The sequence below is a fragment of the Stegodyphus dumicola genome, chromosome 1 (genome assembly GCF_044657685.1).
Source record: "Stegodyphus dumicola isolate Sdum_Otavi_A_Nest chromosome 1, ASM4465768v1".
Lineage (NCBI taxonomy): Eukaryota > Metazoa > Arthropoda > Arachnida > Araneae > Eresidae > Stegodyphus > Stegodyphus dumicola.
This window is the reverse complement of record NC_140768.1, coordinates 171,990,288-172,017,468: the sequence shown is the minus strand read 5'-3', so window position 1 is coordinate 172,017,468 and position 27,181 is coordinate 171,990,288. Positions and strand designations below refer to the sequence as shown.

General features: G+C 31.3%; 1 protein-coding gene across 6 annotated transcripts in view; it reads left to right on the top strand.

Annotated features, from left to right (window-relative positions):
• LOC118184756 (neural-cadherin-like) overlaps positions 1 to 27,181 on the top strand; it is a 639,735-nt gene that overhangs the window by 535,350 nt on the left and 77,204 nt on the right. For 3 of the 6 annotated variants that reach the window (XM_085823079.1, XM_085823078.1, XM_085823081.1), the window contains exons 6-9: positions 8,798 to 9,046; positions 12,045 to 12,304; positions 17,894 to 18,153; positions 25,471 to 25,604. In XM_085823079.1, the coding sequence (XP_085679205.1) occupies positions 8,798 to 9,046; positions 12,045 to 12,304; positions 17,894 to 18,153; positions 25,471 to 25,604 (903 nt within the window). The remainder of the gene's footprint in view (positions 1 to 8,797; positions 9,047 to 12,044; positions 12,305 to 17,893; positions 18,154 to 25,470; positions 25,605 to 27,181) is intronic. The other 3 variants (XM_085823083.1, XM_085823080.1, XM_085823082.1) reach the window with 1 other exon arrangement.

Genomic DNA, 27,181 nt, shown 5'->3' with positions numbered 1-27,181 from the left:
ATGTTCAAAACTTTGTTCTTTTTTACATGATACTGATGACATGTATGCTTTCTATGCAAGGAAACATTTTTATGGAATACATTTTAAAAATTTTTCTGAATATATACAAAAATGCCAATTAATTGAAGGTTAAATTATTCAAAAAATTGTTTAATCAGTTCTTCGAATTCAAAATGGTAATACATGCAATTTTTGTTTTCTGAAATTTTAAATCTGTCATCTGGCATTTCCTAAAGTCAGTTCTACTTGAGACACCAAAGGCATTATAAAACTACAATGAAATTTTTGACGTTAGAGGCATCCAAGATCTTTCTGTTTTCCGCATCTATTATATTATATCATCATCAAAATTCATCGTCATAACAGCTTACAAATTCGAAAGCTGTTGTCACTTTCTGAGGCATAAAGTATTTATTTAAATTAAGGTAGACGACTACATATCAGTATAAGAAACTGAGCGATGAAAACTCAAACTACATATTTATTTTGATCCTACATTTCCTTTAAATTTTTTTATCATTCTTTTTAAATTTTCAACAAAATCAACGAAATAAAAAAATGCAATAAAATAGGCTTAAGTGAATGATTTAATAAAACCCATCCAGCCTACTGAAGAATATGTGAATATAATGCGGTATTCATGACTGTCAAATTTATGCAAAATTTAAGTTGAAAATGTACTGCAGACTCACATATGTTTTTTTTTATTTTGTTAGAAATGCAGATTTTGAAGCATTGGTTGTTTAACTCCTATTTTCCAATATTATGCAAACGACGTTTTGCGCGAATATGTTTTTAATATGCCTAGAAATCCAATTTGGTTTACATAAATATCTATTATCGGTTTTCCGAAACTTTTTAATTCGCTAGCCTGGAAATTGACAGAGTTCGAAAAGGATAAGTTATTCTTAAATTCTTTGTTTACATTTATATGAGTAGTCAACTGTGCTCTATTTGTTCAAATGAACATTTGAAGTTTAATTTTATCAGTATGTGAAATTTGTTTCTGTGAAAAAAATTTAATCAAAGTTTTACTTTAAACATGGCAGAGTAGTTTTGGGAGTTAAACAATCCATTAATATGTCTCTATTCAAGTGGCTTTGTTGTAGATTGCTGCTTTCATGTCATATGGTTTGCGAAACATTCACTTCATTTCGTAAGAAATTACGAAGAATACAAGTAGGCAACAAAAATATGTGTATTTTAGCTGGAAGGATTTCTTATTATTCTGTTAGAAATCTCAACAAATTTTGGACTCTTACTATTTCTTAATTTACAGATCACTATATGAACTTTAGTTGAGCTGCTAAATTCTTTGAGAACGGTAACTAAACCTTAAAGGGGACTCGATACCATTTGAATAATTTTATTTTATTTAAGAGGTTTCATCTACTTTTTTATGAATATTATTAAGTGGTAAGACAAAATGATTTTAAGTTGAATTTTTTTAATTAAAATTTTTATAAGAAATATTTAACAAATAAAATGTCTTTCTTCTACAATTTTCAATGTTTTGCCCCACATTTTTATTGTATTTAATGGAGTGCCCTTATTAAATTTAAGGATCGATTTTGCAATTAATGAAATAGTTTTCTGAGAAAAATATAAAAAGCACATTTTTATATAAAAACTTTGAAAAAACATCCCATTTTCACTTCCAATAATTTTTCTTCGCCGTTTTGTAAAATCCATCCTTGTTTCTAGTAAGAATAGAATTTTTAACAAGCGATAAAAATATTAAATAATTTAGTCCACATCTGTATAAGTTTTAGGACTTTAAGTAAAAGGATTTATCGAAAAAATGCAAACTGAGGAAAGGCAGTTTAAAAAACGTAAAGTATCTGAATGGTCATTAAATCATTTCAAATTTCTTAAACATATATATATATATATATATATACGTTCAAAAAGCAATTTCAATACAGGAATTAGTTATAAAATATTTTCTAAAATACTTATAGTCAACGTTAATAATATTAATTTGTCATTTTATTCATTTTTATGAAAAATAAAATTTGGAAAGACATGAAATATTTTATTTAAAACCACTCAGCGGCATAGCAGCTTCTTTTAGCCCTTTGTTCTGGCATATAAATCTTCTGCATTTTAAATTAATTTAGGTTTATTTTAATTAATTAAAGTGTTTAATGTTTCTTCCAGCGCTATTTCAATAATGCTACAGTCAGGAACTTGATCAGTTTCATTACGCCACCTCTTTCTGTTCGTGTCTTATCACAAATAATTTCAATTTTTGAAGAAGCATAGCAAAGTTGACTAATAATACACATAGAAACGAGCTGAATATATATATATATATATATATAAATCTGTCAGTTTAAAGGTGAAAGCAATTTTGTTTCCAACTTGTATTTAAATGAATTAGTTTTTACATATAAACAGAGTTTGCTGATAGTAGCAGTCATATTTAATTACATTCCTCTTCTTTTGCACTGATTTTGATAAGTTACTGAAACAAGTAAGAAGTAAACAAATAAACACCGAAGGGGTGTGGCATTTAAATGACTGTCAAAATATTTAAAAGCCTTTTTGTACCATTTATTATCATCAAATCATTTCAAAATTTCTCCTCATTGTAGTAAGGATATTAAGGTATTTTTTTACCAAAAAATTGAAAAATCGGTAGTTTCATCAATTTTGGAGCACCAAGTCCCCTTAAGAAAGTATACTTCGTAGCAGCTGTAAGCCCTGTGGTTCCATATCAGTTCTCCGTGTTCTCGTCATGTTAATATTACATTCGGAGAAGCTGCAGTAAAAGAATGCAATACAAACTATTAGAACGGACTTCCACGGTGGCAATATCAGCCTTGAAGATTTGCCCAAGATTCAAAACAGCATTCGGTTCTGAATGGGAGCAGCTACGCGTGTTAACTGTGCATAATTTGCAAGGACATACGAAAGATTGTGGTAAGCGTAATAGACATTTCAGCGCCTCTGATTTAAGAAGATTTAACAATCAGATAGTTCGTCCACTGATCTATCCATTGACATTTAACAATCATCGTCTTTTGGTTGTGACAAAATTAACATTCATGGAAGGCAACGCTTAAGTAGTTAGAATTTTAGATTTTTTCCAACAAGTTGGTCATTTTCGGTCAGAATTGCAGCTATTCCTTGCAGCTTGAAGTAATTTTGGAGAGCATATGGCTTGACCATTTTGCTTTCTTTTCGTTTGTGAAATTGACTTAACAGGCAAATTTTAACAACTGAGAAACATCAGTTTAGAAAATGACTCAATTTCAATAATATCCGATTTTTCTTTTAATCTTTTGCCACACTTAACATTTGTCACGTGGAAAATTTCAAATTCCTGTGCCTCCGGAGTAAACAATTAAAGAGTGAGTGAAGGTTTTGTTTGTGTAAGGAATTAAAACGACACTTGAGAAATGTAAAACCATTAAGACCTTTAATTATTAAACTCTCTAATTCCTTGCCTTTATTTACATTACGCTAATTTATCTCAGATATTTTGTATTTCAGAGTTTATTCTAATTCCTTGTATTTATAGTATGATTAGTTATTTCTGATATCTCTAAAATGAATAACAAATTAATAAGCAGGAAAATATTCTGATTGAGTAGAAATTCATTTCGATATAATTTGGAATAACGAAATTTATTGCAAATTAGATTGCCTTAGAGCATATTCACAAATATTTCTTATCCTCTGTTGTATTTAATTTCTTAAAGTTATAACGTTGCGCGCCTCTAACTAGCACGCAACCAAGAGGTGACTGTGAAAGCTTGTATAAACCACAGTGTCTTATAAAGGGTTTAAGTCCCTTTTTATTCAACGTACTAATTTACAATTGCGTTCTCTTGACGCTTACAAACGGTGCCAACTCGGCAGTCAAAATAAAAATAAAAACCTGAAAAGAAATTAAAGACAATATTCTAACTACGAGGCTCTCTCAAATAACTAACTCACTGCGTTTTACAATACGTCTGCTAATTCAGCAGACTTGAAGCTCACTGGAACAATTGCAACTACTTCCCGCCAAGCACATAGGCCGCAACGCGGGGTTTTTCAAATCTCTATAACTACCTCCGCGCTCGCTAAGTAAGAATAACTCTCTCTCACCGAACTTGTTTCCTTCTATTTAAATCATACTACTTCCGCTGATAATTTGAATGCTTGCGCGTTCTACTCAAATTTACATATTCTGGCATTGGCAGTTCCAGGGGAAAGTAAGGATTGACAGGAAAGATAGTTTAAACTTAAAATAAATGTTAGTTAAAATAAATATAAACCCTACAAAGTATTCTTTGAAATAAATAACCTTCTCTTAAAATTCATTTTGGGATTGCAAATAATTCATTATTGCATATTTTTAAATCTTTGGTTGAGTGATTATTTTTGCCTTCGTTTTCATTTAATTTATTAAAAACCTGCATTGATGCATTTAGTTTGGAAAATGATGAAACTTAAGTTAGAGGTAATTGCTTCAGTTCCTTTAATTTATATAATAGTTAAAATATCCATTTCCTACATCTAATTTTTATAACTTTCCATTTTCTAGGAAATCTAGGAAATTTGTATACACGAGAAGTTTTAGCGTAATTTGTAAGACTGCAAAATTGACATTTTCTAGTCATTTCTGTCTTAAGACATTTTTAACAGTAATGTATATACAGATAGATATTATTTTCTATTATTAGTTCTAATATCTAAACAGAAGATGCAACACTTAATGGGGAAGGGGGGAATTTTTAACAGAAGCTTTTGTAAGTAAATTTAAGTAAGTTATTTTTTTCCAAACCTGTACAGCCTCCCTAGACGCCTCAAAGGAATAAATATTTTTTAAATAATATTTCATTCTGAAAAAAAAAATGCGTTTACTGAGAAAGGCACTTAAATTACTTTTACTGTAACTTGAAATGCTTCTCGTGTGTAAGAATGCTAATGAATTTCGATATGTTAGAGTTGAGTGAGTTCACATTGAATGTAACCTTATCATTGGGACAATAATTATCCGACCTTGTTATTATTATCATTATCCGACCTTACTGTCTCGCAAACAGAATAGTGGTTAGATGAGCCTACTGCGCTACCGAAGGGACCAAGTTCGAATCCTGGAGAAAACATGGATGTTTGTAAATGCATAGCATCTGCGCGGCATAGGAGCACTCCGAATATGCAGCGAGCCGAAATTTCTCTCGTGTGACTTGGTGGGAGACTCCCGGGCCTCTCCGGGGTGTTGTTGCTCAAAACTGAAGTGGAAAACAGGAGTCCCACCTCCCTTCGGAGTAGACTGGCAACTATTCTTCCGCGTAATATAGATATGGCAAAAATACAGGGACAATATTTGACATTAATTGCTTTCGTCTAACGTTATTTTATAATCTTGAAAATACGTGAACTTTGCTAACTTTATGCACTAACTTTTTTATAAATATTACGAGAAAATTTATCGTACTATTAAAATAGTATTGTAACCTTGTGTATACATTCTTTAGGTATATGATTCGTCTCCCAAACACCTTTTTCGTAAACACTGCTTTATAACATTCAAAAACAGAAGTTTTTAATTTTCCAGTTCGAAAAGGGTTAAATTTATATTTCTAGAGCATTACGATACTGGAGCATCAAAATCTTTTTTTGCCATATTGCTAGGTTTTCATGCTTTTATGAAATGAAAAGAGACATAAATAGTTCCATTTTCAAACTAACTTTTATTGTTTGTTACAGAGGCTATTCTTATGACATAAAGAGAACCAACATGTGCCTTGTGAGACATACCAAGGTCTCGTTGGTATCGCGATAAAAAATTTCCGTCTGTTTTCTTCCCAATGTATACACTCCTGTAATCTGTTTTATTTTCCCTTGATGCGACTGCGATATTCTTTTCAACCTGGAGAATCGCGAAGGAATGCAATTTTAAGAAATTGTATTCTTCCGCGCATAATAATACATTATATTTTGCCTGCTTTTGTTGGATGTGTATCGTACTTCTCCTTCGCATTTTCATCTTCTACTTATATTTCTGTAGCTATATTTCTTGTTTTATGCGTAGAATAATGGTTGCATTCTTGAACTCCCTTAACTCGCAGCTGAAAGCGGAAGAAATGGAATGTTCCTGTTGTATATTTAGAAAAATCTTTTAAAGCTTTTTATTTCTTAAGTGCTTGCAAGCTGTAATTCTCTGTGAGAGGAGACTTTGATTAAATTATTTCCTGTCTGAAATATTTATATGTTTATCTCCACCGTCTTTTTTTATGCATTAGTTTAATATTTTTAGAGAGGGTGCTTGCATACGATCGCAACTTTGTGCTGACGTAAAAGAAAAAGTAAATTATTTTAACTGTAAGAAAGCGTGGCAATGAAGAGTATACTTTAACTGAAAATAAATTTCGCCATATAAAAAGAATGGCTTTTCTGACAGAAAGTAGAAATGAAATCTAATCGACAGACCTTGCATTCTGTCACAGCAAACAACTAGGCACTTCCTTATATCTTCATTAATATTTGTTAGTCACCGGTATTATCTCAAAGACACGAGTTGTTTGCTTTAAATGTAAGTTAAATTGTTTTAAAAGGGCTTTCAAAAGTAAAAGTGTTTTCTGCCTCACATTAGTTACCTTACGAATATTATTTGGTTTCAAAAGTTTTATTTGTTAAAAGTTATTTTATCCTCTCAGTTTATTTTTATGAGTTTCATTTTGACGGTTAACTGTTGACATTTTTATCTGACAAAATATTCGTTATAGATAATTTTGTTCCTTAGTATATAGATTGTCGTAAAGAAGATGAAATTTCTGACCTCAGTTGCTGCAGTTACTGTGAATTGAAATTAACCAGAAAATATTTAAATAATTATTAATAGTTTTGGTTAATACTAATACATTCTAAATATTTTTACATTAATATTTCGCTTTAGCCTATACTATACTAGCCTAGACTATTTGGCGCTACTGTTTCGTTCATTTCTTCTAGCCTAGGCTGATTTCTGAAGCACATGCTACACTTCGAAATTTTAATTTTATTTAGTGTAAATAGTTATAATTAATAATATTCATTAATGCTTGAGTGTAAGTTTTGGTTTTTGCTTTGAGAACTGTATTATTATGTTAATCAGCTAGTATTTTTTCTTTTTTCTTTTGTACTTATGCATATATTTCTCCTGGGAACTGAAGAGTTTCATACAAATAAACTATAAGGTATTTTCTCCCTCCTTTTCTGTCTAACTTTTGTGCAATTGGAAGCATACTCAACGCGCCCTCGAGAGATTCAAGAGTCGGATTCCGCCTAAAGCATTACACATTTTTCACGTCTCCTGCTAAAAAAAAACCTAATGACTCTACAAAACTTGTACTTAAATTAAACTTTAGTTACTATTTCGGATAAAATAAATAAACGTATCCTGCTTTCAATTCAAAACAAAGTGTTGAAAATCATAACTATAACCTGTAATTACACGCAACGTTTGTTCTTATCTAAAGACTATATATCTTGAAGCTTAAAACAATAACTAATGAATTACAGAACTTATCAAACCACCTATAAGTTTATTATTTATAAATTGAGTGCTTTAAATTCTGTGTCATATGGAATTCTAGGGGTTAGTAAAATGCCAGTTTTCTTCTAATATATCTTCGAATATTATTTGCAACACATTTTTCAATGTTTTGTATTCTGGAAAAATTTTAATAGCAACTTTAACGCTTGAAAACAAACAGTGCTTGACTTTATCCTGCCACGTACAGTATCGTAGATTAAAAAGCGAACTACAATAAGGATTTGAATAAAATGGCTGATGGTAATTCCTATTTTTTTTAATAAATCATTTCTAGCAGCAAAAATGTGTTTCCAATAATAATTCAAAGGCAAACCGGCAAGCACTTGTGTAGGTAAGAGGAAATTCGCCTCAGTGGAGAGAAATTTCGGTTTCAGAAGCCTCTTGTCAAAACAATAGTCCTGATTGCTTTGTTTTGTAGCGTAAAACTCCCCATTAATTTTTTATAAAAGCTAATGTTCCACAAAAAAAGTCAATAATCCAATTTCTGAAAAGAATTCATCATATTAAGACTAGAAAATGCTGTATCAGATGTTTGTCATAAAATTTTTATTGCAAAGAAAAATATAGGTTTAATTATTTATTTGTTTATTCGCTTGGTTTGGTACTTTGCAACTGCTTTGCGCTCTTTAAAGTAAAAGTGAATATTAAAAGTTACGGTTTTCACAGTATTTCAGAAATTCAGGAAAGTTATCAACAGAATGATATAGTATCTCAACACCCTATCTTTTACGAATACATCCAGGAATTATTTGTAATACTTGAGAGATATTTAGTGTTAAAGGAAATATGAGTATAGAGCTCAGCATTGATCATTTTTTCCCTTCAGATATGCCCTTTTTTATGCATTCGCTTCTAAACTTTAATATATTTACTTTGTACTATACTACTAAATAATGACCCCTGCTCATGAAAATAAATTAATTTTATGTACAGTCTTTCTACCATAATAAAAGTTCTCATCAATTAGTCTGCAGCTGTCTGCTGCCATAGAAACGAGAATTGACCTATTTTCCGTAAGGATATCTTAAAGATTTAATTTTCAGTTTGCCATCTTGACGCATTTAAAGATGAATTGGCAACCCCTGGTTCGTCCCTATTTGAAATATATTAGCCCTGTTGCTATACCGACCACCGAACACCGCCCGCCGGACACTGTGGCGGGAGCTGTTCTTCTCGTAGACAGACAGTAACATCCTGAAGAATCCTTAGCGAAGTATATTTTTTATTTCTTTATTTTTCATTATATTTTCTTTTATTTCACAGGCATGACAGTTATGACCATGACTGCAACTGACTACGACGATCCCAATGAAGGTACTAATGCCAGGCTGAAGTACTCCATAGAGCAGAACCAGGTGAACGAGAATGGCGAACTCATCTTCACGATTGATGAGGAAACTGGTGTCATCTCTACAGCTGTCTGTTGCCTGGATAGAGAAACAAATCCTGAATACACTATTAAAGTCGTTGCCATGGACGGAGGGGGTCTGAAAGGTACAAACGTTTTCAAAGGTAGTTAACGACATAGTCATCGTGTACTGGGGAGTACCTTAAAATGCTTTACATTGAGTCTTGCTCACAGACTTAAAAATTATTCAAATATTACTTCAAAGGCTAATCTTATTTTCATGTAATTTTCATAATATATACATTAATTACGTACAGATAAGGATTAGTTTTATTACTGAATGATGTCATCTACAAATCAAACAATTAAATATGCAAAAGTTGGAAGACTTCTGTTATTTTTAGAAAAGGTCAAAATTCATTAAGTAAATACAAATTTTAAAATCTGCTTTTAAGTAAAATTTAAAAGAAAGTTCATAGGTTTGAAACTTTAAACCAAATTTTATAAAATTTGATAGCAGTAGATTTGTAAAATTTCATTAAATATTGTACAATGAATGGTTGGTAATTTATAGATAATTTAAAAAGTTCTGTTTGCCATAATGATTTTCCATATGTCTTGCATTTTAAAGATGTTGTTAATCTTAGGGAAAACATTCATAATATTCTTTAATCTCATCAATTATTGAAAAATATTTATTTATTTATAAAACATAAAAGCATATTTAATTAACACCAGGTAAAAATTAAATTAGCTAGTACTAATAAATGAAATAGTGAGATAAAAACTAACTACTGTCGTCAATAAAAACTTGAAAATATAGTAATTTCAGTAAAAATGTAATGTTATTAATCTGCTAACAAGTTAGAATTTTCGATTTACTTTCCTACTTACTGTTTTTTATTATTATTTTATTCTTTTATTTAAAGATATCCAGATCAAACAGTAAACAATGGGAATCTAAGATGACGCGAAAGTGCGATTGATTGAGTGTTGAATTTACTACGAATTCTATGCTTAAAATGACCTTAGTGTACAATGCGATCTTCCTATTATGGTTGTCAACATCAGTTACCTGTGAGTTGATTATTAAAATTTAATTTTAAAACGCACGTTCAGATTAGCTAACTTGGCAAACAGGAATTGAAATTAGGTACTTGAATCACGTAAACATTAGCTAAGTTTGCAAGCATGATTTGAAATTAGGTACTTGAATACAGTAAAAAACGTGTTAGGTCCTTGTTAGGTTTTGCTCTGCATTGTCTAGTTTCGGTTGTTGATGCAATTATATTGAGTTGACAAGACTAAGAGTAGCTATAAATTATCTGGTAAATTTTAAGATCTAAATCTATCCTGTTTATGATTTTGATGAAATTTATACCTTCTTTAAGATTGAGGTAATTTTATGACTTAATTGTAAAGCATTTATAAGGCCTCTTGTACTTAATGAACAGAATTTTGTAAGATTCAGTTGATTTCAGAAAATTCCACCTAATTTATTCTAGAATTTAACTAGTTTATTAACCTCTTACCTTACTAACCTCTTCGAACGATTTCATTTGCAAAATACTGTTCTAATTTTTATTAAATTTTATTTATGTAATTCTGCATGTCGTGCTACTATTTAACATTTTAAACATGTACAGCAAAAATTAGCTAATTTAGAAACATATGAAGTATGTTTTGGTACTTTTGTGATTTGCATTTTGATCTGTATTAGTTTTACATGTAATCTCTGTTCGAATGTTTTAAAAATAAGCATGCTGTGATTACTGAAATTGGAAGTTAATGTATTCTTTCCCTTTTGAATTTAGCTCTTAGAATTTATATTTGCATTCTTTTTATTACCTATATTATGATTCTTTAATTAAAGGAATTTAATTTAATATATTTCAGGAAATAAAATTTTAAAAGTAGATTCAGTTCTCTGATTCCAATTTTTACAGTTGCAATAATAATGAAAGAATTCTTTCAAAAACGGATATCAAAATAAAAAATCAATGTTTTTATAAATGCTTTAAAAAAACTGCAAATATCATTGAAATATTTTGTTTTAGAACTTTGATTTAAATTTAAAAATTCATTATTTAACATCCTTTATTTCAGAATTTATTAGTAAAAAATATTTTTATTTATTTATCACTACTGTTAAAATATCATTCAACACAGGAAAAGGCTTAATTAATTTTTAAATCAGGCAAGTGTATAAAAATTCAAACACTTTGCGAAGCATTAATGGGATGTTAATATTGTAAGGAAACTCACTATTGTAAATACTAAATTTCCAGAAATTGTTATCTTATAATTTCTATGGATACAAATATAGGATTTTTTAAAACACTTGGCTGTAATAAGGAAATAACAAAAGAGTATTAATTAATATCTAACATTTATGTTTCTATAAATTTATTCGTTAATAAGTAATGTCTTTAGTTCTGTTTTGTTATATTCTCCTAACATGAACTTCCTAATTTTTTGAGTAAAAGTTCTGAAAATGTATTGATTTGCCAGGAAAGTAAACAGTTTTCTGCGGCAGTTGAACTGATTTTCCAATTAATTTTAACATGTATTCTATGGCATTTTACATATTATAAAAGATTATTTAAGTTGGAACAGGAAAAAATACGGATTGTAAGAATTTTTTCTGTTACTATGGTTACATTTAATTGATTAATTAATCTTTCAAGAAAATCAATTTATTTTTCAAAAAATATTTAACTCATTTTGATTTAAAGTTTCCATTAGAAATATTTGAAATTAATTAAAACTTATTTTTTCACTTCCCCTGTGTTAATCTACCAAAGCAAAACATTATTAAATTTCATCTCAGAGCAAAATTTAAAAGCATGAATTTTAATTACACTAAGTAGCACTGGGGACTTTTATAATTGCATGCTTTAAAATCTTTATATTCATTAGGTTTTTCTGAACAGGCTTAGAAGTTCAGTTGCATGGGCACCTTTTTGAGTATGCCATTTTCCAGAATTGAATGTTTTATTTTCGGAACTAATAAATGGCATTCCACTTTATTATGGATATCAATTATTAGTATTCTGTTTTTATAGTGCTCTTAATATAAAAAAATTCGGAATGTGTGCATGATTAATTAAACTAACTTATCAAGAATCTTAATCTAAATAGACTGGATTGCTATTTCCTCAGGCACTGGTACGGCAACTATCAAGATCAAAGACATCAACGATATGCCTCCAGAATTCACGAAAAAGGAGTGGCAAGTGGAAGTGGACGAGACGGAAGGAGACAACATACCAGAGACACCAATCCTCGTTGTCTCGGTGAACGATGGTGATCTTCTGGAAACCAATCGATTCAGTTACAAAGTCATCGACAATGCATTTGGAGCGGATAAGTTCACAATGGTTACCAATTCCGATGGCACCGGGTCTCTCAAAATAGCTAAAGTAATCTATCTTCCTATATTTTGATCCGCTTTCTTTCTTTTATTACTTCACCCGTTCTACCATCGAGAACCTAAATGTCGCTTTTGGAGCCTAAAGATAGGAATTCTGTCTGAAAAATAAATACTTCTGGAAACTTTTAAACATGTTTTTTGTTCGCTTTCTTTCAATTACGTGGCATACGGGCAAAATGAATTGATTAAATGGTTGGAATCGCTAAGATGTTCGAAAATTAATTTTCAAATTGATGAAGAAGAATGGTATCCATTTATACCAGAAGATAATAACAGAAATTCTCCCAAAATCGTTTGATGTCAATCAGTAGGGGTAGTTACAGAATGCTTCATTTTAAATTAAATAGCTTTTTCTGGGGAATAACTAAAGAGGCTTTTACAAATGCAAATCCGCCTTTCGAAAAAGAGCAGTTTAATGGGCATTTCCGAATAAAAGACTTGTTTTTAAAAAACGCTTAAAATAAGCATTAGTTAAATTACTTCACTGTAGAAAATCGCTAATAGGTACCTCATCCTTTAAAATTTATTCCCGAATCTATTATTGTTATGTTCATAGACTGGGTTCTAATGAACAATGCTGTCTGCCCAATGGCATTTTGTTCTGCAAGATCATAACTACCATCATTTTGCCTTCTTTTGATATTAATGAGTAAAATTTTATTTTGTACATGATGTAAGATTTTTATCTTCCTGTATATTAATTAGTATACTTATTTTAAACTCTGCAGTGCCTAATTGGTTGCATTTTTATATTCCTAGAAACTAGTTGATAAAATTCCGTTTCCCCGCCCCCTCTCCTAATAGTTTTTTATACGATCGTAATAGGCTTTTACCTTCATCGATGCTAGTTAAAAGCATTTTTATCTTTCTGTAAATGGATAAAATGCTTTTCATTGTACTCGAGGGCTAAGCATATCTCAAAGCACCAGGAATGGTGCAGGTAGTATATATCCGCCAAATAATATATCCCGTAAAGATGTTTTGGCTGAAAGGCTTCACTTATTTAATATCGTTTAAGCAACCATTAAAAGATGAAAGCAGTGAATGAACTGTTCGTTAAAATTTACATTTTTCCAGCTTTTAACGCAGCTTCTTTCTTAACTGCTAATTTAACATCAGAATACGATCCACCAATCAACTTTATTCATTTTACTTGACTCATTTGGTAGCTGATTTATTACAGAAACTGTTTCATCCTATATGAATCGTAATCCTAATCTTCGGAACATTTTATTGCTAAACTGTGCTCTGAGCAATCATTTGTCTAATTTTAATATTTTTTTAATATTTTTTTATTATTTTCCAGTATGAAAACTAAATAGAATTTTACGTACAATGAGAACGTTTGCTCTTAGAATAAAGTGACAACACGTCCCGATTTTGGCGGAACAGTCCCGATTTTTGGAAGACTGTCCCGCGTCCCGCCGATTTTTAAAAATGTCCCACTTTTTAGAAAATATCTGGATGTCTAATTTTAAATGTACTGTAAAAATATATTGTCTATTATTTATTAATTATTATATTAAATATAAAGAAATAAAAAAATAAAAAACACATAAAATGGATGCAGAGTAAACTAAATTTAAGTAAATTACTCGGTATTACTATTTAAGTAAATTGCTCGGTGGAGTTCTATCATTTTCGTTACGTCTCGTCAAGGAATATTTATTCTTAACGGAGGAACAGCTAGCATTAGCTGAAGGGCTAATTTGCTTTCCACACCATAAACCACAATCAAAGTTTCAGATCAATTGATTGTACGTTGCAAATGATCAAAACATTGTACGACAAAAAATTTGCATGTGCAAGGACAAATGCCGCAGCAATTATCTGTAATGTTTTTTTAACTATGTTCGTTTTTACAATTGCAGAAATAGTTAGATAAATGCACATTTATATCCATATATTATGATGGTTCCAAGCACAAAGATTTAAAATTATTTTCCATAATTGTTAGACTTTTTGATCCAGAAACAGAAATTAAAGTTAGAACATTATATTTTGTTTCATTGCCGGGTGAAAAGTCACAAATAATTTTTGATTCAATAAGTCCTATTTTAAAAATTATTGCCTATTATGAGGATACCACTAACGCAAATTTTGGTGGAAAAGATAGAAGAGGCGTCAATAACGTTTTTACGAAACGTAACGAGCATTTGAACAAAACAAAATTATAGGAGTAGGTTGTGCAGCGCATATTCTACATAGTACTGTTCAAACAGCATCTGACTTGCTTCCAGTGGATCTTTAAAATATTATTGCAAAACCTTATCCGTATTTTTATATATATACTGTGCGTGTTGAAAGTTTGAAGTATTTTTGAGAAAATGCAGAAATCGAATATAAAAGAATTATTGGTTATAGCAAAACACGATGGCTGTCTCTTTTACCAGCTGTAGAAAATATTTTTAAAATATATGAACCATTAAAATCATACTTTTTATCACAAGATAAATGCCCAAGAATATTGCAGCTCTTTTTTGAAAATGACGCATCACAAATTTAGCTTCAGTTCATCCACAACCAAGCTACATTATTTCACAATGCTGTGAAAATTATTGAAGGGGACAAAATTTAAATTACGGAAGTGTCAAATGAAATCAATAATTTAAAAACAAAATTGCGAGAAAGAATTGATAATGATTACGTTCCTTTAGTTATTCGAAAGGACTTCACTAGGTTGGAAGAACAAGGTGCCATTAAACGACCTGATTTTCTGAAAGAAGTCAGAAATTTTTATAATAACTGCTTGGAATATCTTGAAGAACGGACAGTTCTATTCGAGGATATTAAAGATTTTCATTAGGTGACATTAAAAAAGGAGATTTTATGGGAATATGTGGGAAACTATTTTCCAAAAAATAATATTTGCGAAAATGATCTTTCTGATGAGGTGTCATTGGTAAAAAGATAAGCTACTGAAGAAAAAATTAAATATTGTTTGTCTGCCAATATTTGCAAATGTGGAAACACACAAAAAATGGACGGAGTTATTCCTTCATTTTAAACAGAATAATATTTCCTATGAAAATATTTTGAAAATTGTAGAACACTCGCTCTCCCTTCCAGGAACAAATGCAGCAACAGAACGTGTTTTTTCTAGTATCAATAAAGTATGGACTACAGAAAAAATTCAGTTGGACATTAAAACTTTAAAATCTATATTAAGCTTAAGATATAATTTGACCACTTCATATGAGAAATTTCTCGACATTTTAATAAATGATCCGAATCTATTGCAAATTATTCGGCTCGGATAAAAAATATGACCGTGAAAGAAAATCATAATATTTTTAATAAAATTTTAAATTAATTAAAAACCATAATATTCAAATTATACTTTTTACAAATATTTTTATAGTTACCAATAGTTAATAATAAATATATTTTTGTATATTCATAGACAAATATATGAATATATACAATAAAATATTTTTTTTGAATTATTGGTCTGCTTTCATAACTAAATTACAATTCACGTTTCATTCCATTTGTTCCACTTTGCCTCAATGAAAATGTAGTCACTTTACCTTAGAACCACTCACAGCATCTAGGTATCAAAGTATAGTGAATTTCTTTTTAAATGATTAGAGCACAGTGTATTTTTAAAGTAAGGTTTTATTAAAATTCTATTAAAATTTGTATAGATTATCAGCTTTCTACGCTAAGCAATGCGAAATTAATTTTTTGTAGTTGATATTCTTTCTGGCACAACAGCAAATACGGTAAAGAATCAGTTTTTCGATTCACGAAATAAACTCTAAGGTCTGAATATTTTTGCATCCCTACCAAAGAAATTTACTGCTTTGAGAATCTTTTCTTTCACAAAATACCGTGTATACTTCATTTTCTTCAAGTGCCAATTTGACAGCGATATTTGAAGTTGGATGCATAGATAATTCGCGCATATTTAACGTTTTGTCGATCATCAACGAGCTCGGCTGGCATTCCTGTTACGCACCGCAAAAATGGGCGCAAACCAACATAGGTACAAATTTACGACTGACAGATATTGCTCGTATATGGAAAGAAGAATTGCTTGACCGCGCAGCAATCTAAGACTTAATCGTGAATATTAAAATATTATTTTAAAACTGCTTAGTGGGCTTTGCAAATACGGACTCAAACTTCAGTGAAACTATATGTGAGTTTTCTTTCCGCAGATTAATTATCCAAAATTATGCGAAATTTCTCTCAATGCTAAAGTTTTAAGTTTTTTAAAAGTAAATTAATATATACATGATGTACGATTCTAACCTGTGTACTTTTAAGTTAAAGTTGAAGAATCTTAAGAACTGATAAATAAAGTTTCACAGAACTCCTTCTTGGAGTTTTACAATAAAGCTTCGACTCGTGCTTGAACTTAGGAAACTAAGAACTAAACTAATCTTAATTAAAAAGATATAGCCGAAGCTATCAACTCCTTAACGCTAAATAACGGCGAAGCTATCAAGGGCCTAAAGTACGACCGAGCGTAATAATAGCTTAAGAGAGAGTAGCCTAAAAAGGCGAACGCGCGCTAGTCATAATCACTGGTTCTCTAACGAAATCAGTAGAACTTCACAGTTAAATACTTCTCCTCGTTTGCATTCAAACGCGAATCTAAAAATACGTTCTGGTAGGAAGTTGCAAGTTTGAAATTAAGAAAAGGTAGGACAGTAACTTTAACACAAAATTTAACTGTTAGATAAACTATAAGGTATTTCACCCGCTTTCCTAGCGTCCCTTCGTGGTGTAGTGGTTCTGCAAACTGGGCCGGTATCCAGAAGTCGTGGTTCGATTCCCGGCGAAGGCGGTTGCTAATTTTTCATATCTCCTGCTTCCAAAAATCCTAATGACTCTACAAGTGGCGCCCGAACTAAAAAGGTTGTGGATGATGATTCTACACACCCAAGATTTGGCGACTATGTTCCCTAAAACCCTAGTTACCCTTTAAAAAGGGGAGTATATAAGGTATTTCTCCCGCTTTCCTAGCGTGGTGTAGTGGTTCTGCACACTGGGCCGGTATCCAGAGGTCCGTGGTTCGATTCCCGGCGAAGGCGGTTGCTAATTTTGCATCTCTCCTACTTCCGAAAATCCTAATGACTCACCAAAATTAGCATAATCCTTAGAATGAATAAAAGAGAAACTAGACTGTGAGACGTTTTTCCTGGTAAGTGACTTATAAGTCTACATAAAATGCCCGGTACATCCACTGTGTTTATTTTTATTCTTTCCACTTGGTGCTACATTTTATTATGTACTGTCTGAAATACTCTGTGTACTGTTTGAAATAGATTGCTTTAATAAATTCGTAAAAAGTTATTATGTTTTATAATTTATGCTTTCAAATACATTCTGCCATTTCCTTATAATTCAAAGACTCGTATAAACTCTAAAGAACAATTCTAAACGAAAATGGTCGCATTACTCCCTTAAACTGCAGTCTTTTTTTCATTTATATTTTAGAAATGTTGTTAAACATTTAAGTGCTAACACTGTAAATTCAGCCCGGTTTTCAAAGATCATTTGTCTAATTTTATGGAACGGTGAATGAAAAGGTATTTCGCGTGTATTTAATGTTCTTTGCCTGTTTCAGCCCCTTGATTTCGAAGACTTGCAACAGCGTTTCGGCTTCAACATCACCATCCAAGTTAGTGACCACGGCGGCGAATCCTCCGAACCTTATCACGTAGACTATGCCAAGGTTCGCGTGCGTTTGCGAGACATCAATGATAATAAACCAGAATTTGAGAAGCCTAATATCGAAGTCATCGTGAAGGAGGATGCAGATATTGGCACGAGCTTAGCAACTTTCAGAGCTACAGACGCGGACCAAGGTGGAAAGTCAAGAGTCAGGTAAGTAACTGTAACTGATATTGTTGTAAAAAATATTTAAATAATCATATAAAGAATGTCAAAAAATTTTGACAAATTGTATTTTCATTTTTTTAAACCTGAATTTATTAAGCCTACCATTTTGTGTAATATGTTTCAACATTTTCTTTACAATATTCCCGAGTTTAAATTAAAAAATGATTTTCTTTTTCGAGCAATAAAGAACGAAAGGTTAAAAATTTAATCTGTTATTCCCAAAATAGCATAAAATGAAAATCGGTCTTAGTATGAACTGTAACTCTTTTGATATGGGAAATAACTGAATTTTCTGTGTATCCACAGAGAAATCTGCGATTATTGAAATGAGAATTCTTAGTTTTCTTATATATTATTTTATTCCTGAAAAAGAGATAGTTTAAAAGAGTTTCATGAATAATATGTATGTTTACATTTTGTCAAGTATTTTGAAATCTTCTACGCAAAAACGAAAGCGGTGGTGAAGTTAAATAAGTACGTTTTTGCCATAATTGCTGCTTATAATAGTTGGTGGTGGTTTCTAGAATTTCTAGTTTATTTTTGAAGGTTAAAAAACCATCAAAGAATTTTTTAATATTAATATTAATAATAAATACCTACAATATATTTTAAAATCCGGTACAGTTTTAAATCACTTTTGTACTGAAAATTTTACAGAATATTTTGTGGTATTAAATTCAAATACACTAAATATATAATTCTTATTCTACATGTTAAATACGCTGAAATCTTTCATGGAATTACAGGAAATTAAATTCCACTGAAATCGAAATCGAGTCAATGGCTAGGCGGCAATTAGTAGCCAACCGCTACTTTAACCGTCTCTGTTGGTAAATTGCTCTAAGGCGTTGGTATTTAAGTTTTTAATTAAGGCGATTTACGCTGCGCCAACTAGGCGAAACTTGTCAGGTTTTGTGAAATGTACGTGGAGTAGCATCTGGAATTGCTGTTCGAGCTGTGACAGTATTCGCTAAGCGGAGGGAGATGATTGGCAGGAGCCTGTCACGTGGGTGGAGTTCAGTTCACCAAGTTCAGACTCCGAGCAAAGCAGCTTATCGGTGCAATGAGAAATATTGGGTATATTAATAATTATCAAGTTTTGAAACAGGTTATCCAGATTGGAATAATTAAACTAATATCGCGATCTAAATGATGACAAATGACACAACTGAGTGCAACAGATTAGCTAAACAAAATATTCAAATTCCTCCTTGTTGTAAAACACAGATTGGACAGTGGTAGTCGTGTGCGGGTCACCCTCCCGTGAACTATCCACAGCCCAATGCATCTTGAAATAGTAGATATCACAATTCAGTGAAGTCTTGGTCTGAGAAATTAAAAACACTAAAGTTCTTGTACAACACTGAGGCACATGAGTTACTGAAACTATACACTATGTACATATAAGGACGGCGGTATTTGAGCGAAGTAGCAAATGGTGAAAAACACTTTACACTAGCTATAAATAATCAGAGCTTTGAAGATCCAGGTACACGGATCATGTCCATAAGTCTACAATATTACAAAGTCTCTGATATAACAATAAGAAGATTACGAAAATGACAAATATAAGATCAGGTGCTTTGAAGATCCAGGTACACGGATCATGTCCATAAGTCTATAAAGTTTCAAAGACACTGGTAAAATGACACAATGAAGATTAAATATAGATAATAGTACTATGTACAATATATGCACATTTCACCATTTGTTGTTATGGAAGATGCCTCTTGGGCGCTTTGCTGCATTTTCTATTGTAGGATCATAATTTATCAGATCACGGATATGTTCGTATTGAGAAAGTTCTATTTTAGCATAGAAATTGCGGCTCGTGGTGAGAATTTGATCAGCTATGGGTCTTATTTTTAGTTCTTCATGTATCTGCAGGTTACGTACGAACCACAGGGAGTCAGCAATTTGCCTGAGTATTTTGTTCTGAAAGACCTGTAGTTTGTGTCTCTAAGTCTTGTTAAATTCCACTGTACTGGACTTCTTAATTTATTTAAAATATTATTTATTGTTGTAGCTTTTAATGCTGATAATATACAGTGTATTGAAAAATAAAAAGGGGTACAGACTTTATTTCCTTAAGTATTGATTACTAGGCGTATATTTCCAAAATAATACAACAGTACCTCGCATAGTCCAGCTAATTAGTTCCAAAATTATTCCGTTGAAATCGGGCTAAGCTATCCATATGAAGAAATGATAATTGGTTCTAAAATAAATTTATCCTTGTTTGTTTGTAAATGAACAGCAATTAATCAATTCAAATACATTTATTAGAAATACTTTTATAAATTCAAATTTTACACAAATCAATTTTTTTTTCTAAAATTTGCAATAGCAATTAACATTTTTCTTTTATGGCCATTTCATTTTATATATTTCTTTGTTGCAAAGAGTAACATTATTTATCGTTCGGCAAACTTCAAAGCTATGCTAGGCAAATTGCAAAACTATGTTGTTCAATTTTAGGATTAACTTACATAATATGCTGTGACGTTTCAAATCATTCCAATCATTTCCAGTTGTTCAATTGTTAACTTTCGTCCAGGCACTTCAAGGCAATTGTCGTTGTTAAATTGTTCTTCCATTATGCACAAGCCAATTGTTTAGCCGTGTTCCATTAATTGTTCCATTATTTAGTTAATTAATATTCAGTTATCTTGACGTAGTCTAAATCATTGAAACCCAGTTGGTTTCTAATTTCTATTATGTTGTTAGTGATATCAATAAAATGAGCTTCAAAAGTAATGTAAGCATTTGCTCAGTGTGGTATATTTTTCCATAGAGCCATCATATTGTTTATCATCAATTCATGCTATGCTGCGTCTGTATTTTCGATAACATATGTAGCAACTCTTACAACATTATGTTAAATTAGGCGTACTTTCCCCTCCAACATTAACTATCAGAGCTCAAGAATGAACCGCTTGGGCACGCGTATATACGTCTATAACAGAGAACTCCAGAAAAAAATTTAAATATGTATCTTATCGCATAATTTTGAAACCACGGGAAAATACGCCGCATAAAAGGAGATTAACCATATAAAGTGGGGAAGTGATAATTTAATTGTATTAAATTTTATTTTCTTATTTAAATTTTAGTTTATTTTCAAACTTTTAAATTGGACTATGGACAAATACTCAAAATGGACTATTCAAATGGAACCCGAGGCTCATCAAAGCCGGACTCCACGAAGTATTCCGGTAACTAAGAAGTTACTCAAAATAAAGTAGAGTTTGTGGAAACAACTTCAGTAATGGCGACAGAACAGTTTTTGGTCCTCGGTATAATAGTTAATGCTTAGTGTTATCGGTATACTATTTAGTGCTCTTAGCTGCTGTACCGGATTCGAATGGCAGAGAAAGTATGAATGTTTGTAAGTATATACTGTATGTGCGGTAAGTGCTCAAACTGCACGGAGAGCCAGAAGTCTTCTTGAGTGGTTGGTGGAAAAGGAAGAGGGATGGAAGGCCTTCAAACCGTTCTCCATCAAAACGGGAAGGAAACTTATATAAACTTATGTATATATATGTAAGTTTACCACATATGAAAATCAAGTAGTGAAGAGCACGAGTTAAACATAATTAACTACTTTATTATGAAATTAATAAGATGAATGAAATTATGATTAGATGCTGAAATGACATATATCTTGTGATGGATGGAATTAACATAAAAGCTGTAACTCCACAAAACAGTTCTTCCATGGTAAATCTCTCACACAACTATTGATCACAATAGTCTAACTGAAATCTTAATTCCTTAAGTCTTGGTATAAACCTTGAGAAGGCACGCCTGCCCTCATATGGCTAGCTATAGTAAATTGTCATCAGCTTGGCTTACAAAAGCAACTTGAGCCTCGAAGGAAACCGTCTGTTTCCCACCAAATCTTGGAGCTCTCTGCCTCTGGCATTGTCTCGACTGCGCTGCGGCAGATGACGTCACAACTTGTTGGGTCTTTGCAGAGTCAGCAGGCGTCAATGACTATACTTTCCAACTTGTATATATATATATATATATATATACAAGTTATGTGTGTGGTGTGTGCTGCTCTGGTTGGTAGAGTGGTTAGCGATATTCTTTTGGCCCAAGCTCGAATACTGGAAAATTATTGGATGTTTTCAGTGTCTGTGCAGCATGGGAGTACTTAAAATACTAGTGAGCCTAAAATCCTGCTGAAAGGTTTCGATAATTATAGAACAAGAGGGGTGGGAGACTTTCCCATTCATCCCCTGGGATGCTTTCCATCAAACCTGGCTTGTTAATAATACAGTTAGAGCTATGGTACTATACCTATAAAACAGATGGTGCGATTCTGGTGTCCCGCCCACTGCTTATTATACTACTATCAAATATAAACATACTGAAAGGAAATTCACAAGTTTACATTTCCTTCTTTAGATCAAACTTCAGAGACCCACCTAGAATGTTATTATATTGCAAATGTATTTAATTTCTTAACGATTTGTAAATGTCGAAAAACACTTTTGAGAAATTACTGGCGATCTCCCAAGGCAGAAATTCTTTTTTGATCTATTACAAGTTTCCTCCATGCGTAACTGATTAAGTAAATCTTAAATTCTTTAATTTGCTGTGTCATCTAATTGTATGTAGTTTAATAATTTAATGGTCACGTATTCTTGTTACTGCCGTGTTTACTTAATACCTTGTTGCTAATTAAGCTTCCCGAAATATAAATACTCCGGAAAAGTAAAGACAAACTGACTTGTGTTTTAATGCACCTTCGTAAAGGGGTCGGCTTTAGGTTAAACATATGATTTCTTGTTTTAATTCCTCACTTAAATCGCTAACTAGTATAAAAAAGAATTGTGTTACAGTAATATTTATCCGAAAGTAATATAAGAAAATTTCTTTAAAAAAAAGGATTCTTAATAACAGCGGTCAGTGGATACGTTCATCTTTTCGTATTCATAATGCTTCGTAAGCTTTAATTTCGTAATTTGTATGCACTGTCGCCACCTTTCTTTACGCAAGTTCGAGCTTATGAGATTGGAACGGTTACTTCTCCTGAATAAAAATGAGCTGCACTGTATAAAATATTCCAAATTTTTTATGTTCTACACTGCAAAGCATTCCCCTGAGTGATATTTGATGCACTTAATGCCCCATCGCGCGCCGCTAACAAGGAAGAATGGGGACGAAGGGTTCAAAAAAGGGGAATATGGTCACCATTTTATCCTAAAACTTTGACAGATCCTGGAAAAGGATGACTGGAGCTTACTGAATATTTGTATACGGGTTACTTTGGCGGTTATAAGGAAATGGTGTTTCTGCTTTATTATGCGGATTTAAAATAAATTTTGGAGATATATAAGCTTTATGTGGATCGTAAAGTTCCATCCTAAAATAAAGCCCCTATATTGCGGAGGTTCTGAAGGCCACTGAGTACTTTGAAAAAAGTCCTCCATTCTTTTACAGGACTTTCAATTATTATTTCAAATATACTTTGTTATTTGGATTTTTTTATGTGCTTTATAAATTTGAGTGCAACTTATATACAAAATGAAGCTTTTTTTAGGGTTATCCTTTCTTATTCTGAAGCCAATAAGTTTTCGGTTATGTTAAACCAAAAGATATTGCATGGTTTTAGGAGTGTATGTGTTTAAAAATATTACAGAGTTATATGAGCAAAATAAGAATTTAGGCCTTGTTCATGTGTAAATGATATTTGTTTGTATATTAATTTATATTATGAAAGGCTGGAGTTTTTCAGAATACTTGAGAAAGTTTAGCTTATCAAGAAATAGTGCATTAAAAAAGTTCTTTATAGTAGCCACCCTCATTTCAGGATTATTTATTATGAGATTTAGAAGTAGTGTTAAAAATATTTCAACTATATGTATCGGAAACTTTTAGACAAAAACACTTATAGAAGAAATATATTGCATAGAAATATGTATTTGTTCATATTCTACTCTTGTCTTTCAGCAAAAGATGTTTTTTTATCGATATTACGTGATTTTTCTGTACAGCATTTATTCTATACTGTTGCAGTTACACTAACTCCAAGTATCCCGAACTTTTCTTATTTGAATTCTTTTTTTATTTCTAGGCCAAATATAATTGAGCTTGTTTATTTTACTTAAATTACATAAGAGATTTTACATTTTTTTATTTATAAAATTATATAATATATGGTAAGTATAAGACGTATTTTTAAGAAATTCATATGAAAGTGTATATCATGTAACCACAATTTTTGGAAAACACCCAACCTATAATATTATTGAAAACGCAGTTACACACTGTGTGAGAAAAGCAAGTACGCACTGTGATATTCCTTACTTAGTTTGTGAGTCCTACTCAACTACAAGCTAAGTGACACAGCTTTTTTTTTCTAAAGATAGATTACTGTAATAATGTTGTGCTAATTCTCTCTCAGTGTATGGAATTTGTATCTTATGAATACAACGAAACTACAGTCAGTTAATTTTTGATGTACATCTTTTTTTTTTTTTTTTTTTTTTTTTCACGGAAGGAATGTGCGTGTATATGCGTACGAGCATGCGTACATACGTGAGGCTTATTAAGTGTAACTTATTCCTACTGCAATAATTTTAATTTGATTAACATTACTTAATTTTCTCGTAAAATGTTTGTTGAAATAAAATACGATGTACGAAAAACGATCTTTTTATTATGTTACAGTAAATGGTATTAACATACAGAAAACAACAGAGAAAACTGTGTTAATTTTCCGAATATCCGAACGCGTTATATAATCAAACGATTAAAATGTTCGTTATAATGAAAAATAAAACGTGTTCGTTTAATCTATTACCTCGTCATGCAAGTATTTTGTATAGTATTATCGCTTAAATTTTTTTTCACAGAAACTTAGAGATTTACGATCTGAAACATCTCGAAAGTGTTTTATGCATTTAAATTCACTCAACGATTTTGTTTTCTTACATTTAAATTTGGCCTTTGGATGAAAAAAAAGTAAGTAATCTACTTTAAAATAGAATGCGCTTCTAACGCGCAAGCATTCCTAATGTTTTCGACAGCTATTAACTTTAACCCTACTTCTGTTTCTTGGGGGAAAAAATAAATGACAGTGAAGGGGGAAAGAAATAGATGACATCCTCTACCTCTTAGCCGACCAAAAACAAAAAGAATATCCAACCACCGCAACAAATGTAGAGCGAAAAAAAAAAGATCTGATGCATTATTTCGATCATCAGTTAAAGACACTTTTTTTAGCTTTGAATTTTCTTTTGTTTCCTGGCTCTCTTTTTTAATTTATTTATTTTTTCGCATCGATTGCAGTTACACCATCGACCGATCTTCGGACAAAAAACGGCAGTTTCGTATCGATCAGAACGGCGTCGTTAGAATACAAAGGACCTTGGACAGAGAAGAAACACCCAGGCACCAAGTGAAGATACTGGCCATTGACGACGGTATGCCACCCTCCCTTCTTCCAATAAAGAAAAAAGAGTAAAAATTAAGAATATGGTTTCGCGTTTATATTTGTTTAGTTATCGTGCTGAAAGTTGGTGGAGAGCTAATGATTTGGAAAGGGCAAGAAAAGATGTTTTGCTTGACTGTTACTGTATTTAATATCACATTAAAAACAGCTGTGAATATGTCCAGCTTGTAACAGAAAGAAGAGCGAATTATTCAAATCAATCTTTGCCTATCAGAAAAACATTGACAGTGTTTTAATTTTAATAAGTTGCTTTATAGTTTTTGCTAAGTTGTTGTTCCGTAAAGACAAATTACAGCAACTTTAACAAAAACAAAAACTTGTCTTGCTTATTGTAAGTGATTATTATCGCATTTATTTTAGAATAAATCAAGCTTGAAAAGATAAATGAGTGAAAATTATTTTAATTTTTTGCCCTAAAAAAAAATATTTTAGATAATACAGATCCCAACTTTTATGTATATTTTTTTATTATTTCCAACTATTATATTATATACCGCGCTTATATATTTTCAAATAAAATAAGGTATGCAATCGATATTAAATACGTAATACGTTATGTATTTACTACCGATTACAAACTAATAATATAGCATACTTAATGAATTATGTTAATAAAATACAAATGATATTAATAAATGCAGTATAGTACTTTATTTGTAATTTTTATATCTTGGTATAATTCAGTTCAACAATAATGTTGCATAATCATTTAAATTCTTATCGCAATTAATTAGAAGCAGTTTGCGTGAAGTACATTATCAATTTTTCAATCATTTAATAGCAATGGCCTTTCTCTTAAATCTTTCTCAGCGTGAAAAGTAAAGAAAATACGCTAATCTATTAGAAGGTGTGATTTTGTAATCTCCTTTGCATGCCTGTAAAACACATTTTAATATTCCTTTGTTCAAAACATTTAAAATATTCATTCCACTTCCTCCAAATTTGTCGTACTGTGTTATTGTAAGATATTAATATATTCCCTATAGAAGTTAGGTGTTAAGAAACACAGCATAACTCGTATTGTAGTTCAACCAGAACTAAAGCGTTTTTCTACCACTCATCGTAATGTCGCTGTTTGAACAAAGCCTCGAATTTTTTTATTAGAAATAAATCAGTGTTTTGCCACAATCATTTATTTGTCGATTTCTCGTTTTCTAATCCAACTATTCTTTCTTCTTAAGAACATGGTTTTACGTGTCAACATTTTCAGATAAATCGAGCTGTCCAAAATGCTTATGGGAAAGACTCATTCTTTTGATGCTTTCAGAAAGAAGCTAAAAGAGGCATTATTCTTTCAGTGCTTTCATAATTGACATAAGCTGTTACTATGTGCATATTTAAAAACAGTATTACTTGGAAGATAAATAATAAATATTATTTTTTATAGAAACTATTTTACAAACATTTTCTGCGAATAATTTTAAAACATAGGTGTGCTTCCAAACAAAATGCAAATAAGGACAGATCCTTTAAAATATCACAATATTTTGCTTCCCGTACTGACGAATAAATTAGAGCTAAATTCACGTGCAAGCGTATTTCAAAATG